The 16,243-nt window shown below is 49.0% G+C and overlaps 1 protein-coding gene across 2 annotated transcripts in view; it reads right to left on the bottom strand.

Annotated features, from left to right (window-relative positions):
* Positions 1 to 16,243, bottom strand: part of ASAP2 (ArfGAP with SH3 domain, ankyrin repeat and PH domain 2) — a 160,061-nt gene that overhangs the window by 33,299 nt on the left and 110,519 nt on the right. For both annotated transcript variants that reach the window (XM_055400978.2, XM_055400979.2), the window contains exons 10-15: positions 14,838 to 14,941; positions 14,215 to 14,284; positions 8,516 to 8,603; positions 5,293 to 5,341; positions 5,049 to 5,215; positions 2,433 to 2,566 (exon numbers count right to left, since the gene is read on the bottom strand). In XM_055400978.2, coding sequence (XP_055256953.2) covers positions 2,433 to 2,566; positions 5,049 to 5,215; positions 5,293 to 5,341; positions 8,516 to 8,603; positions 14,215 to 14,284; positions 14,838 to 14,941 — 612 coding nt within the window. The remainder of the gene's footprint in view (positions 1 to 2,432; positions 2,567 to 5,048; positions 5,216 to 5,292; positions 5,342 to 8,515; positions 8,604 to 14,214; positions 14,285 to 14,837; positions 14,942 to 16,243) is intronic.

The following is a 16,243-nucleotide window of genomic DNA, read 5'->3' as shown; positions in this document are numbered from 1 at the left end:
CTTTGTTTTTCTGATAATCATGGAGGAAAAGAGGCTTAGATAAGGGAGTTTAGGCAGAGATTAGACATCAGAAATAGTTGCAGCTGTCAGTTAAGCGGCCTCTGCCTGGATTTCTCCATAATGGCTGAGTTGGTCGGACTGTAAACGCCTGAGAGATTATACAGATGAGGCTCTGAGAGACAGGAAGGAAGCTCTGAGCCAGGGATCAGAAGTCGCCTCCTCCTTTCATTGAGACGGAAACATTTTCCTTCCAGCCCTCTTTGGCGCTTCCCTCTGCAGCAGGCAACAGTCTCACGCAGACCATCAGATAAATTTCTGAGACGTGTTTAAGCAGGTGTAACAGATGTGCTCCCACCAGCTTATACAAGCTCAGCTGTTAAACAGTCATTATTAAAAATTACATTCTATAAACTCATGATCAAATAAACTACACTAAGGACTTCCCCGGTGGTCCAGTGGTTAGGACTCCACATTTTCCATTGCCGGGGACCCAGGTTTGATCCCTGGTCAGGGAACTAAGATCCTGAAAGCAGTACGGCGTGGCTTTAACATAAAAATTATACTAAAAAAAAAAACAGTCCTCAAAACTCATCACTTCTGATTTTACTACATCTCACTATTCTGTTTTTGAAGATACTTGCAACAACAGTGTTTTTGTGGGGTGAGCTTACTCTACGTGTGTGACCAAATCTTTCTTATGGCTCATTCAGTGGTTCACATGGTGGCCTGAAAATGGCCCCAGTGGGAGTGTTTACATCATGTGACTGAGCAGACTACAAAGCAGGACGTCTCTGCCTCCCAGACAGCTGGCTGTAGACACTGTCAGGGATGGGGAGGGGGGATACGGAGGGGCTGCAGTGAGGTTTATGCATTCCCCATGGGGTGAGTCCTTGGGGGTTAAGAGTGTGAGCTCTGACTAAAGAGGCCCCCACCACTCCAGAACCGGTGTGTGGATAACACGTAACCTTGGGCTTGTTACAACATTCTAAGCCTCAGTTCCTCTTCTGTAAAATGGGGATAATATATACCAAGGCCACGGGGTTGAAGAGCAAATGAGCTAATATACACAAAGTGCTTTGCAAAGTGCCTCACGTAAAATCAACAATTAAACCTCAACGTAAACCAGTTAACACTTCCCACTGTTTCTTTTTTTTTAAATCACTAGGTCACAAAGAGTCAGACTTGACTTAGTAGCTGAACAATAACAAGGGCTATAATAGCAGCTACCCTGGTTTAGCAGTGCTCAATGACAATACACGTGAGGGTTTCACGTCTATGCTGTCGCCAGTTACCAACGTTTCATGTCTACGCTGTCTCCAGTTACCCAGGACACTGCCTGCACACACAGATCTATGATGGAGCCTGTATGCATTATGACATTAACAATAATTGTACTGTGTAACAAAGAATACACTGCTTGGGTCTTGCCAAGGATAGCTTAGTTTTAAACTTCAATTAATCAGTGATGCTACTAACTGGGCTACCAGAACCCACTGTAGTTTCTCCCAGCTTTGTCTTTCAAGACCATAAAGGAATTCCTTGGAAAGACACAAAGGATTTGTTTGACAAGATAGTTCAAAATGCATTACAAGTTCAGACACGTCTGTTCCAGAATGGTCATCAATAAGATTTACGGCCCCTCGAGAGGTCTATTGACCACAGCAATTGATTTTTCTGCCAAGACTATTGCTCTTGACATTAAAATCAATGGTAATCAATATCCTCTTAATATTTACTGTCCAATGCTTGGCTATCTCAACAAAGAACTTCAAATACTGCCTTCTAATCAGCAGTTACAGACTTTGAAAACACTCCAAAGAGCTCATGCTTTAGGTGACCCCAAAGCACTTGTTCCCTGATGGGACCACAGTCTTCAGGCTCTGAAAGTCACTTCACAGCAAATGCTTCAACCTCTAATAGTGATCTATAGTGCATGGCTATGTGTATCTCTGAACCTAGAATGAGAGGTTTGTTTGTTTTTTAAAGAAATACAGGCAGTAGAAGCAAATATCACTCTCTCTCCCAAAAGGCAAACAATAAGGGGCAGAGAAAAAGTCCACCCAAGGCTCCAGCCAGGTAGTGACCACAGACTCAGCAGAATCTGTCTGACGACTCTGGAGAAGGGGCTTTGGGCTCTGTGTCCTCTCAATGCCTGGGGTGAATGGGACTCTGCCAACACTCACACCAGTCTCCACACTCCTTTACGAGTTCACTTCCATTTTAGTCATTTAAGAATAAAGCTTTGCAACCCGCAACCTCTAGTAGCTGAGGAGGAGGGATTACCCGTGAGTTTCTAATTACCCAAATGTACTTGGCAATAAAATCAACAGCTACCAGGCCCAGGGGAATTTTAGGAGACCAAAATGGAAACCTCGCATTCAGCTCATCTGTGTTCACTCCAAAATTCCAACATCAAGGGACCTGAAGCTTACCAGCAGTTCGGACGTTCCTAACACGTCTAACGTCAGGGACTGCATCCTCGAGTAGTGGACTCCCAGCTCTCTGTGGATCCCAGAACACTCGATGCAGGTCAGAATGCCAAGGTTGGTGGAGAGCCATGTAGGATCTGCCAAAGACAGCGAGGAACACCGAACCTTGTAAGGAGGGGGCCAGGGTCAGGGCTTTGTTCTTGTATAGTTACTACTCAACATGGAGCTTTGATGCACCATGCAGCAGGATTCGAGGTGCAGTGGGAACCCTCATCCATCATTAATTACCACCGGTGGCTCAGATGGTAAAGAATCCGCCTGCAGTATGGGAGACCTGGGTTTGATTCCTGGGTCAGAAAGATCCTCTGGAGGAGGGCATGGCAACCCACTCCAGTATTCTTGCCTGGAGAATCCCATGGACAGAGGAGCCTGGTGAGCTACATACAGTCCATGGAGTCGCAGAGTCGGACACGACTGAGTGACTAAGTACACAAGTCAAACACAGTGCACATATCTCTTCTCCTTCTTCCTACGGCTCCACCTGCCTATCCTTCCACTCATTTAATAAATACGCCCAAGAGGCAGGGCTGTGCGTAGAATAGAACACAGTGCCCTCTAGTGGTCATGGGTCCCTGGACACAGACCACACCCACCAGCAACCAGGTTGTATCAGCAAATGGGACAGTCTAGTGCCACATGGGGGACAGTCTTAATTCACATGTCTGTATGTCAAAGATGTTAATAATACCAGCAGAGAACACATAATATGTACTGATGCCAAGCTCTGCTCAGCACAGAGCTGAAGCAATTACAGCAGGAACAGCTCCACCTGTAACAAGAGCTTCAGAAATTACAGGTGCTTTCCTTATAGCTCATTTAACACATACATGAGCATCTGGATGCAAACAGGGCCGGTGCCTTCATGATCTTGCTCAGAGAGGCCAGAGGCCTTGCTTGATGCTGAAGAGTCAGACCGCAGCCCTGCCTTTACGCGGGTTCAAACCCAGCTCGCACTGCATGTTCACTTATTCGAGAAAGTGTCCTAACCACGTGTCACAGTAAGCAGTTAAGAAAGGTTTGCTGAATGCTAGGTTTACTGAAAAACTCAGAATTCAAAATAAAACACACTTGAGTATGTGAGCACAGTCCGGAAGTTCAATTCTCTTTAGAACTGCTTGTTTGCCCTCAGAAACTCATTGCAGGTAAATACTACAACCTTGGTCATGTGAATCACGAAGTTATTTTTTATATGTTCAAGTTATAAAATTTTTATCCGAGTTTGGAAACACTCCTGGGCACCTGTGTTTCCACTTTTCTGGACCTATTCTGCTGTTATCAACTGCGTCATGCTTAGTAGACACAAGCTTTACTATGTCATGTCATATTAAAGTAGGCTACTAATACTTTATAGTCTTATCATTGTCTTAGCATTTTAAAACGAACATGTTGTAGCTCTGACTTTCTTTCTTATAAGAGTGTTTTAGAAGTCCAAGTACTACATGTCCTCATCTAAGAAAAACGTGCAATTTACTACTTTTGCTACCCACCTCACTTCCTGCCAAAGACATGTTATTAATGGTCCAAGGCCTCACAAGGTAATTCAAATTACCCCCAAATACAGCCTCCAACCTAACAGGAACCCCCCACCCCCCACCATGGCCCTTCTCAACTGTCCACTCTATCTTTGCTTTGTTTTCAATAAAAATCATCATAGAACTAGAGGAACGAGAAGGTAAGTGGCCATCCTAACCAAGCCACAACCTTTCCCATTTTACAAATATTCAGAAAACACTACTCTGCAGCTCCCCTGACACCATTCCATCTGAATTACAAGATGTTTAAACTTTTAAAGTACTGCTTGTTAAAATCTACAATGAAAATTTCTGTCCATTAAATATGAAACCCCAGTGAGTGTTAAAGTCGCTTCAGTCATGTCTGACTCTTTGGAATCCTATGTACTGTCACCCCAGCATCCTCTGTCCATGGGGTTCTCCAGGCAAGAACACTGGAGTGGATTCCCACGCCCTCCTCCAGGACATCTTCTGGACCCAGGGATCGAACCCACGTCTCTTACATCTCTACACTGGCAGGCAGGTTCTTTACGGCTAGTGCCACCCAGGAAGCCCAGCAGGCTTTATCAAAACTCAGAAATAAAAACCTCATTTCACAGAACACGGCAGCTGGAAGGGGCCCACAAGCAGTCTGGATTGGTCCGTTTGCTTTCCAAACAGGAAAACTGCCATCTGACAAAGCTAGTGGCTCTTCCAGGGTTATCGGCTAGACAGCAGCTTAAAGCTGCCGCAGACGTGATACAAAGAGAGCATGGATAAAACCCCGGAAGGAACCGCAGCCTCCAGCCAACAGTGACCGGTGACCCCGGCTTCACCCTCACTGTGTGCTTGTTTTCAGTTCTCAGAAAGCATTTGTATATTTCAGCTCTCTCCCCTCCCGGGCCTGTTCTGAGGGCTGGGAGGCAGGCACCCTCTCCCCACACAGTCTGCACACAGTTCAGAGAGCCCGGGCTGGGCTGGGCTGCTTTGAACTGGACATGTGACAGGAGAGCGAAAATCCGTGACCATGTTCCACAGCCCCAGGGCTGGGAGGGGGCCGCTGGGTCACCTGGCGCCCCGCAGTCACAGCACACGTCATTGCCCGTCATGCCCTGGACCTCTGAGATGATCTCCTTCGTCAGCTCCTGGACGATGTTATTTTCCCCTGTGTTGTCATCTCCCTTAAAGGCGTTGTTTAGAGCTTCTTCTTTGCTGTTTTGCAGCACGGACATCCATCTAGAGAAGTAACAGTGACGCTCTGTTAAATCCCAAGGACAATGGCCCGTCCCAGATTCCTCCGCTGTGTAACTTACATTTGACACTCCTGTTCGTCCTCGGCTTGAAAGTGGTACGTCCTGTCATCTGCAGGGCAAGGAGGGGACTTTTGTCAATTATAAGCCTGGACAGTAATTCACACACAATTCCAAAAGAAAGTGGTTTGTAATTAACCTTGGGAACAGTCTAAACTCCGCTAGGAAGTCAATGATTTGTGTACAATCAGGCACTCCCACCCCTTCGCAGGCAGGCCCTGGCTTGGAAATTGTGGTTTTGTGATGCAAATTAGCGAGCCGCCTTGGTTCCTCCATTCAAGTCTAAAGAGAATCAGTCTTTTTTTTTTTTTTAACTTGCTACAGAGTTGGTCCCCAATTGCTGTGGCCCTTTGAATAGTATAAAAGCCTTTTCTAAAGCAAAGATCTTACAAGCTTTCTGGGTTCTTAGCCCAAAATGTGTAACCTCAGTCCAGTTTGGGAAAGCATCAGAGGAATACAAACTGAGAGCCAGGTGACCAAAAAGCTGATCAATAATTTTCAAAGTATCAAAGTAACAAAAGACAAGGAAAGATACAGGATCATTATAGGCTGTAGGAGACTTAGGACGAAATAGCAGTAGCAATGTGAAGCCCTGGAACAGAAAAAGGACACTAACAGAAGAAACGGTAAACTGTGAATAAGATTCTGTTACAGGCATCGCAGCCATGCAAACTTCCTGGTTTTCACAGCTCCAGACGTGGCCTGGAGGTGGTTCAGATGGTAAAAAATCTGCCTGTGATGTAGAACACGAGGGTTTGATCCCTGGGTCAGGAAGATAGATCCCCTGGAGTAGGATCACCCCAGTATTCTTGCCTGGAGAATCCCATGGACAGAGGAGCCTGGTGGGCTATAGTCCATGGGGTCGCAAAGAGTCGGATATGACCGAGTGACTAACTAGCTAATGGAATTAAGCTGTTCTGTACTAAGCTGTCAGTATTAGGAGGGCTGGATAAGGGATATACAGAAATTCTGTCTACAATCGGTCCAGAAACAATGTAAAAAAGAAAGTTAAATTTAAAACACAAAGAAAGTAAAAGGGGTGAGGGAGATCCAAGTTCTGTAGACAGCAGGGCAGGGCCGGGCAGGGCCTATACTCTGGGTTCAGAATAAACATCCGTGTCCCTCAAAGTAAGCAAACACAGCATCTCCAGCCTCTGCTGTTATTACACTCATGCAAGCGCTTTAGTCCTCAGGAGACTTCTGGTGAGCTGGCCGAGAGGAGGCTGAGGCCTGGAGAGGTGAAGGGGTAGGAACGAGTGTGCCAGGTTTTCTGACTCCAGGTTCCAGCCTCCTCCTACCTTTCTTCTGACACCCAGAGGAAACCCCACCCCCACGCCCGTTACTGAGGAAAGAAACAGGGTTTAAGAGAACTGTGTCAAGTGAAAAATAAACTTGATCCTGCAGTGCAGATGTTAGTGGCCGAGTGGGGCGTTGCTGCCTGATGCTAGGAAGAGAAGAGAGGCCACTTTCCCCACCTCCAGTCTACCTGGGGTACAGGGCCTCACCCACCCCAAGCAGACCCCGGGTCCTGGGGAAGCCCTGGCCACGGCAGCTTGTCCAGAGGCCCCAGTATGACATCAGGCTAACACCCTCCATTCTCCCCAAGTCACTTCACGGTTAGACCAGGCACAGGAAAATCAAGGAGATGGGGGTGGGGTGGGGTGGAGAGCAACCCACGTCCATAGCTAATTCTGTGCTCTAGCACGTGAATGGTGGGGAGCCGGGAAAATTCTCCATGAAGATTGCCAAATAAGAATTCCCTGGCATGCACACTAAATAAGATGCCTTTACACCAAGAATAGTTTCTAGCAGCTTCAGCTGGAGGGAGAAGAGCAAGAGGATGTGGTCGGAGACCCACTATGCCGGGTCCCAGGCTAGGCTGTTCCTCCACTGTGGGCTCAGGCTCCAGCTGGCCACCTGCCCTCCATGTGGACCCGGAGGGTCCGTCCCACTCAGGGGACTGACCCAGACCGTCTCCAGCTTCTCCTGCACCGAGTGGACCATGTGATCTGAGGCTAACAGCTCAGGACTTGGATTTGTAAATGGGGGGGAGGGGAGAGGGTATTGAGGGCAAGGGGGTAGGACGAGCTCCCGGAACGGCTGGCCTGGCCACAGGAACGTCCTCCTTGAGCAGCCAGGCTCACAGACAGCTTGATCAGCGCGGCAATCCCCATCTGGGGGTAAGATGGGTAAAGGAGGATCCTGTGGGGAAATGGCTAAAGCCGGTGGTCAGTCTGTTCCTCTTCTGGGCTCTCTGGTTAAGAGAGCCAAGCTAGCTTTGCAGGGGGAGATTCAGGAGGAATGGGCACTCCTGGGGGCTTGGTGGACCCACACCCGAAACTGCACCCTTGCTGCCCGTCTGGAGCTTGACTTGTGGTTCCCCACCACCCACGTGTGTTAAGAAAGGTGTCTTGGTGATGCGTGCCCCCAGCAACCCGCTCAGCAGGAAGAGTCAGGCAGAGTCAGGCAGGAGGCCGATCCCCGCCTCTCAGGAGGCTCATCAGGCCAGGGTCTTCTCACTTTGCTCTGTCTCCCTTGATCGTTCCGGGGGCTGGGAGCATTAAACTACATAGTAAACTCCCCAGGTTCAATAATACAACCCCACACTAATCTTTAAAAGCCTCACGATCTGAGGAGAGACGGAGGCTAATGAGACAGCATTCATCTTCAGGGGAGGTCAAAAGGCCTCACACCACAAAGGAGCGGTCTGTGGGGTTCTTCTGGGTGTGCCCCCGAAACAAGCAGCACGCAGGAACAGAAACACTGACTCTGTGGTGGAAAAATAAGTTGATTTCCAACCTGGGGGTCTCAAGGGCTCTGCTGGGGGCTGCATCAAGGCCAATATGGCAGTGTTTCTAACATCCCCCAAGTCAGAGAAGCTCTGAAGACAGGGTTGCCCTGTTTTCACAGTGAGAGGACTGTAGGCTAGAGGGCTGATCTAGCACAATCTCCTTGTTTACAAAGAGGAAACTGGAGGCCTGGGAAGTGGAGAGGATGTGGCGGGTTTACAGAGCCCCCGAGTGGCGCAGCTTCATGTCCTGAACCCAAGAGACCAGCAAGCTGACTGTAGTCACCAGGAGGGGAAAGAGAGGATGCAGTCACTGGAAAAAAGGCATTTCTCCATGAAAAGCAATTCTTCAAAATGTACTGTTTGAAATGGGGTTGATGCCCTAGACGAGAGTTTAAATAATTTCTCTGCAGCAGAGTGTCTGAGAAAGAAGCTTACGTGAAATTAGGTCAAAACACTTCTTCTCCTCAGGGTTGGTTTTCACTTGGCAGGTTAACAGGTTAAGCTTTGCGGGAGGCCGGTTAGCCTGTTCAAAGACAAAAGCAAAACACGAAAACAGATCTGGGTGAAAAGGAATGGGAAACCACAGCATCATTCCTCATCAAAATGCAGCAAGAGCAGGGTCTCTCGGGGCTGCAGAAACAGCAACCAGAAGGCAGGCTTTCTCTGGAAGTCACAACAAGGCACCTGGCAGGGTGTCCCTGGGTCTTGGCTCCCAGGGGGCAGCTGCCCCTCCCTGCAAGGGACACTCAGGGCCTACACCCCGACCTGGGTAGGGGGACAAGTGATGCTGGGCCAGCTTTGAGGTCCAAGGGCAGTGGACTCCCTGAGATCAAAATGCTCCCTGGTCAAAGCCCAGAGGCACTCCATCCTGATCAGCTGGGAACATGGGCTTCCAGATGGGCTTCGAGCGACCTCAAAGTGTTTTCCTGAGCACTTTCAGGGAGAGTAATCTCAGGGCACAAATATAACAGTGAAATCATATCCCTGGCTTTCTGAAATAATGACAGATGATAGGTTCATGATCCTTAACGCCAGCCATCTGTGACTGAACTTTCCACAAAACCCACCTCATTCACATATGTATCCCCTCCCCACTCCAAGCACAATGGTAACAAGAGATCACAGCACGCTTTTGTCAGAGATGTGGCAAAAATGACTACTTTACTACTATTTCAAAAACTATTATACCTAGTCCCCAGAAAGCAAAGGGCAGAGGATAAGAAGATAATTTCCGAAAAAAAAAATAATTCTGAATGGCAAAATGCCCTTGGAAATCTTGAAGAAATCTCCCAATGTGAATGGCTTGTCTTACAACCTACCACGCTGCTAAAGCAGCGACCGAGTCAAATGTCTCAGAGTTCAGCCGTTCTTCCTCACCCTTCCCATGACCACCAGACAAGGCAATAAACGGCAGATGCCTGGATGTGGGACTAACCGAGACACACACTCACATGCATCCACACCTGGGCAGACCAGCATTTACAGACCCACCTCCACTGAGCTCGGAGTCGAGAGTGAGGGTCTCCATTCCAAGAGGACTGACCCCGGCAGCATGAACAAGTTTGATAAAAGGAACTTGGGGGTGAGCAGGAGCTGGACAGACAGGGTTGGACTGGACTCTCCAGGTCACGGCCATGCTGCCCTCATCCCTCACATGGAAATCAAGGGGTGTCTATCACAGCAGATGTCCAACAGATGCCCTGGGTTGTCAGAAACCCGTGCTCCAGGACTCTACGCTCGGCCTGATCCAGCACACCTGGACAATCCCAAGCACCATAAATCCAGTTTCAGATCTGTATCAGGAGAGTTAACTGGCTCATCCAGGAACCAGGAGATCTAATGGTATATTTCTACAGTAGGAGTCCACACCACCGCAACTGCAATCAAGCGCTTGGCCCACAAGAGGTATCCATCTACTGTGTTACCTCTCGGAATCCCACAACTGTTCAGGCGCACTCAGGTGACATTCCTGGACTACTTCCAAGTGCTGCTGTCCACTGAATCTAGACCCGGGAGCGGTGAAAGGGGTGATGACAGACCGTGCTCAATGCAGAAACGCTTCCATGGACGAGAAGATGATTTTGAATAAGAACAGACACTTTTACTCAGTTGCTGCTATTGTTCTTGCGGTTGTTATCATATGTGCTTATATGAGGCAAGCACTGTTGAAAGCATTTTTAAAGAACTCACTCATTTGCTTCTCCTAGGGAGGAACTGCTCCTCCATTTACAAAGAAAGTGACCCTGACAGTAAATCTGATGATGCAGGCACAGTTTGGGAGCAGTGACGCCAACACTGGAACCAGGCAGCCTAGCCCCGGAGCCTGAGCTCCTGACGGCCCTCGACACGGCTTCCTGGGAAGCAGAGCCACTTCTGGATTATCTCTCGGTGTCCTGAGTGCAGCAAAGAGACACACTTGAGTGAGCGCTCCCCTCCATCCATCCCCCTCCAACCTGCATTCTTTCGTTGTTCCTGGGAAGTTGGGAAAGTGGTCCATTCTTTTTGAGACACAACTCCTCTCAAAGACAGACTTCTGACTTCATCGTGAGTGTGCTGTGAGATACACACAATACTGGAAAAATATCCAGTGCCTATCTATGAAATAGGAATGACGATGGAGTGAATGTGGCTACAATTCCAAAGGATAACCATGAGAATGGTCCACGAAACACAGAAGCCAACCACATTGAGCTGTTCCGAGTTTTACATTAACAAGGGCTTGCTACTGGCCCATTCAGATTAATGATGAGTTTGCCAGCAAAGCTGTCCGAAAAATTCACGGGAGAAAAATTTTAAGCAGAGAACATTCTATCCATTAAATTCCCTCCATGCTACAATTTTGGGGGCACCGCTCCCATCATTAAAATTCAGTTGTGGAACAGGTCCATCTAGCTCATCAGATACCAATGTTCTATGAGGAGCCCTGGTTTAGTAGGAAAAAACTCAGGAAGGAGCAAAAAACAGACCTACAGCCCTAAGTGTTTGCCATGAAGACACGGGTTATTAGTGAGGCTCCATTTTAATCAGGCCATTCCATTTTCCCCCCAATTTGTCAGGCTTTTTAAAAGGAAGCTTATATTCTTCCTTCTGCCTGACTGAGAATCATTAAAAAAAATTTTTTTAAAGATTTTTGTAAGCGCCAACAGACTTTTCTCTTCCAGCGTGGTGCAGTCTCTAGTCTTTGGCAGTGTGGCAAAGCGATGAATCTGGCAAGGAGGATATCTAATTAGAGTCATTTTGTCCCAAGGATAACTTCTTTCCGGTGCCAGAAAACACAATTAGCTTTGGCTAATGGGGAATACCAACTTGGGCTTCCTACTGAATCCCCCCCGGATGTCATCACTGGCCTCCACCGAAACACAGAAGACAGCAACCTTGTGGGCCAGAGGCGGCCAGCTCCCTGGGAAGAAACTAGCTCTCCCAGCAATGTGAATACGCCCCGAGCTTCCGCACAACTTAAAGACCTGATTCTCAGCTGGGTGGCGGACTCTGCTCTTAAGATTCCCATTTACTCGGTTGAGTCTTGGAAAAACTGCGCCCATTTTTTCCTGATGGTAAATCAGCACACCAAGGGAGATGCGGGCTGAACAGGTAAGCCACACAAGGAGCCAGATTCAAACCAGACCAAACCAAACAGGCCTCCTTCCTTTCTCAGTGGAGGTTCATTCACGAGTGAACGCTCTGTGGGTGCGGTGGCACTGGGGCATCGGGGTCTGCCTTCTGCAGCATGCAGGGAACCCCGCTGAAGAAAGAGGGCTGACTTGTTTCCCAGGGGAGGCAGAGGGACGAAGCCCCCACCTGCCACTCTTATGGGCTGGCAGCTAAAGGCAGGAGGAGGCGTCCAGAGAGAAGGACTCCTTGCAGCAGAACCCCCGAAGAGGAAACGCTAACTCAACATGCGGTGGTGTGGCAAGCTGAGCTGTCACCACGCTAGTTCAGTTCTGTTCAGTTCAGTCGCTCAGTCGTGTCCGACTCTCTGCGACCCCATGAATGACAGCACGCCAGGCCTCCCTGTCCATCACCAACTCCCGGAGTTCATTCAAACTCATGTCCATAGAGTCCGGTGATGCCATCCAGTCATCTCATTCTCTGTCGTCCCCTTCTCCTCCCGCCCCCAACCTTTCCCAGCATCAGTCTTTTCCAATGAGTAAAGCTGGTTATAACTGTACTATCTGCTGAAAACTGGGACAACCCGGCAACATTTAAAGAAAACTAAGCCTCTGTGTCTTTTAAGAGGAAGCTCAAGCAACAGAAGTGATGAGAACCAATGTTGTCAGCAAAGGATTACCAGAAATGACCAGGCCTGTTGTCATCTCTGAAGTGCAGGCAGAACCACTCTTTGGTTCAAGCTGAGGCCCTGGGTCTCATGGACACACCAATGAAGCTGAAGAGACCTGATGACTTTAGGGCTGTAAACAAGCATGCAGGGAAACCCAGTCTTACTTTATAATATTTTCTGCACTGAGACAGTAAACCTGAGTTAAAACAGAGTAGAGAACAGTTGGAAAGCAAACCAGAGAATCACAGATGTTAGGGCAGGAAGGGAACCTGGCCTTCCTCCATCTTTTCTATTCTCCACGTTGAAGAGGATTGATGACTGAATCAATCTGCTTTCGTTAGTCTACAACACTGTCACCCCGATACACACACACACACACACACACACCCCTATATAGACAGAACTTCACACACCCACACACACACACACCCATATGGACAGAACTTCACATCACACACACACACAACTTCATACACACACACAGACACACATACCCCCATATAGACAGAACTTCACATCAGGACCCAGACTGCAAGGCCCCACACACCCCCATATGGACAGAACTTCACATCACACACACACACACACACACACACAACTTCACAACACACACACACACACAACTTCACAACACACACACAACTTCACAACACACACACACACACACAGACACACACACACACACACACACACCCATATAGACAGAACTTCACATCAGGACCCAGACTGCAAGGCCCCACAGGGATGAGATGACTGTAAAGAAGGCCCATGAAGGCTGGATTTTAGAGAAGAGAAATGACTTTCAATTGCCCAGGCAGGAGCCCCATTCCACCCCCAGGTCAGAGGTCCCCAGAGACCCCTCCTGACTCTTGGCACTCACTAGTTCTATGATCTCTCCCTCCCCACACAGAGTCAGAGGACATGAAGGAGGCCACCTCTCCTGGTGGAACACATCCCATGCCACAGTGCCATCCTTCGAGTGGGGTTTACACCTGTCTCGTTACTCCTCAACACGGACAAGGGCCATTTCCCTAGAACCACACTGAGCTATCAGCTCCGTCTGGACGCCCAGAGAGCCTGTGTGCGCTCCTGCCCAGCTCTGCCCCTCCCAGGGGAGCTGGTTCTTCTCCATCATGGGCCTGTGGTCAGGAGCGTGGGAACACAGGCCACCACCAGCATCCTCGGTCATAGCAAAACGGCCACCAACTCCACCTCCAGACATTTAACAAATATCTACCAGCCTCCGTGGCTTTCACTGGATCCCACGTCCACGCCTGGTAAGGTGATAACAAGCCTCAAGACCACCATGGACAAGGGCCGTGTCTGTAACTGTGGTTACAAGTCCCGGTCTCTGCAAGCCAGATTAGCCAACCATCCTGTTCCAGTTGGTTTTCCAATTGGCTCAGCCTAAGTTGGCTCAGTTTCCTGCATGGGCAACTGTATACAGGGTTGGAGAAAAGAACGTGATGAAGGCTGGGTGCAGTGTGTCTGTCTACAGTGATGTTACTGAAATCTCTCCTCTCTTGGGTTTCTGATTCCCAGAGTCCTGACCGCCTGTTTTCCTCTAATGGAAAAGAAAAAATCGTCCCAAGTGCGACGTTCAATTTCCAAACACAGACCACCCAACTCCTCAGATGTTCCTGACTCTGTTAGGCAGCAAGGGCCCCCGATCAGGGAACCGTGAACAAGGAGCAGGTGTACCGACAGAGGAGGAACCCAGACAAGCGTTTCTCAGCAGGAAACGTGTTTAAAATGCACCCTCAGGGCCAGCACCCAGGGCCGGGTCCCCTCCCCAGGCTTCCAGCCCGCACGTCTCATCACTTTACCACGGGGACTGCAACGAGAGGATACTTACCGTGCCGTGGGATATGGTCAGAAAGCCGTTTTTCACTGAACACTTCCTTTTCTGCCACACTTTTCGGATCCTTACAGCCACATGGGGAAAGATAAGGAGTTCAAAGATTGTAGACGCAGGACAACACACACACACACCCCCCAAGCCTCGAGCAATGCCATCTACACACAAACACACACACACACACACACACACACACACACACACCCCTCGAGCCTCTAGCGACGCCGTCTATGTGTGCACACACACCCTGAGCCTCTAGCAACACCATCTACACACACACACACACCCTGAGCCTCTAGTGATGACATCTATGTGCACACACACATCCCAAGCCTCTAGTGACACGGTCTACACACACACACACACACACCCCCCAAGCCTCTAACGACGCCTTCTATGTGTGCACACACTCGCTGAGCCTCTAACAGTGCCGTCTACACACACACACACACCCCTACACAAACCCCGAGCCTGCAGCGATGCTGTCTACACACACATGCGCACACCCCGAGCCTGCAGTGACGCCGTCTACACACACACGCGCACACCCCGAGCCTGCAGCGATGCTGTCTACACACACGCGCGCACACCCCTAGCCTGCAGCGACCCCATCTACGCACCCGTCGCTCTTCTTGTAGAGGTTGCCAGTGCGTTCCGTGCCGTGCTCCTTGTTCCCCTGAGGCTGGTGTAAACTATAGGCCGTGCTCTGGCGCATCTGCAAATCCTGAAAAGGGTCAAGAAGTGAGTTGTTTTTAATCCTGTCCAGATTCTAATTTTCAAAAGGCAGCACACAAAGTCACTTATGCCCTTACCAAAAAAAAAAAAAAATTTTAAATTAGAGAATTTCCCTTCTTAAACACATCCAAAAAGGGACATACAATTCACATCCTGGGACCCATAAATGCCACCCACAGGCTGGAGAGGGAGATGACAAACACCGGCATCCCCAAACTGGCTGAAAGAAAAAGGGGCTGTCTGGCAGTGACTTGTGAAGTTACTTAAATTTCACTTATTTACAAGCCTTAAGTCCCTGACAATGGCAAGAAGCTCCTGGTGCAGCAAAAGCAGCCTCTGAGAAGAAAGGAAACACAGTGAGCTGACAAAGGTGAGGCTTTCAAGCAAAACACACAAAAGCAACATTCCGCCTCTTTCTTTGGGCAAGTTACTAAGCTCCCTGCCTCAGTTTCCTCCTGGGAAAACAGGAAACAACTTCTAGTCAGGACTGTAAACCTAGGAAGGCTTGAGGAAGACCACCTGTGTGAACACCTGGGATGTTACACACACGAACGACACCCTCCTTCTGACCCCACGCACCCCAGCAGCGGGGCTGTGGGCATCCCTCGGGGCAGACCGTCCACCCCATCAGCTGAGAATCTGGCCGACTCCACCACACCCGGCAAACTCCAGCCTTCTTGAACTAATTTTTTATTATGGCATGAGGCAGGGGCCAAATGCACTCTTTTGCTCTGGCTATCCTGCCCCAGCGTCATCTACTAAAAAGATGACTCTTTCCTCATTGAAAAGTGAAAGTCACTCAGTCGTGTCTGACTCTTCTGTGACCCCATGAACTGAAGCCCACCAGGCTCCTCTGCCCATGGAATTCTCCAGGCAAGAGCACTGGAGTGGGCTGCCATTCCCTCTTCCAGGGGATCTTCCCGACCTAGGGATTGAACCCAGGTCTCCTGCATGGCAGACAGATTCTTGACCATCTGAGCCACCAGGGAAGCCCTTCTCATTGCACTGTCTGTAACACCTTTGCTGAAAACCCACTGACCATAAATGTGAGGGTTTCACTGACTTATGTGCCCATCTTCACGTCAATTCCACACTGTCCTGACGGCTACAACTTTGTGGTAAGTTCTGAAACCAGAAAGGCTCAGTCCTCCAACTTTGTTCTTCTTTTTCAGAACTGCTTTGGCCGTTCTGGGTCCTTTTGCATTTCCGTATGAATTTACAATCAGCCTGTGGATTTCTGCAAATAGGCAGCTGGGATTTTATTTTGATAGGGATGGCACTGAATCTGTAG

The sequence above is a fragment of the Moschus berezovskii genome, chromosome 11 (assembly GCF_049115385.1).
Source record: "Moschus berezovskii isolate FMDL1 chromosome 11, NW_MosBer_1.0, whole genome shotgun sequence".
Classification (NCBI taxonomy): Eukaryota; Metazoa; Chordata; class Mammalia; order Artiodactyla; family Moschidae; genus Moschus; species Moschus berezovskii.
This window is presented reverse-complemented; position numbering and strand designations above follow the sequence as displayed.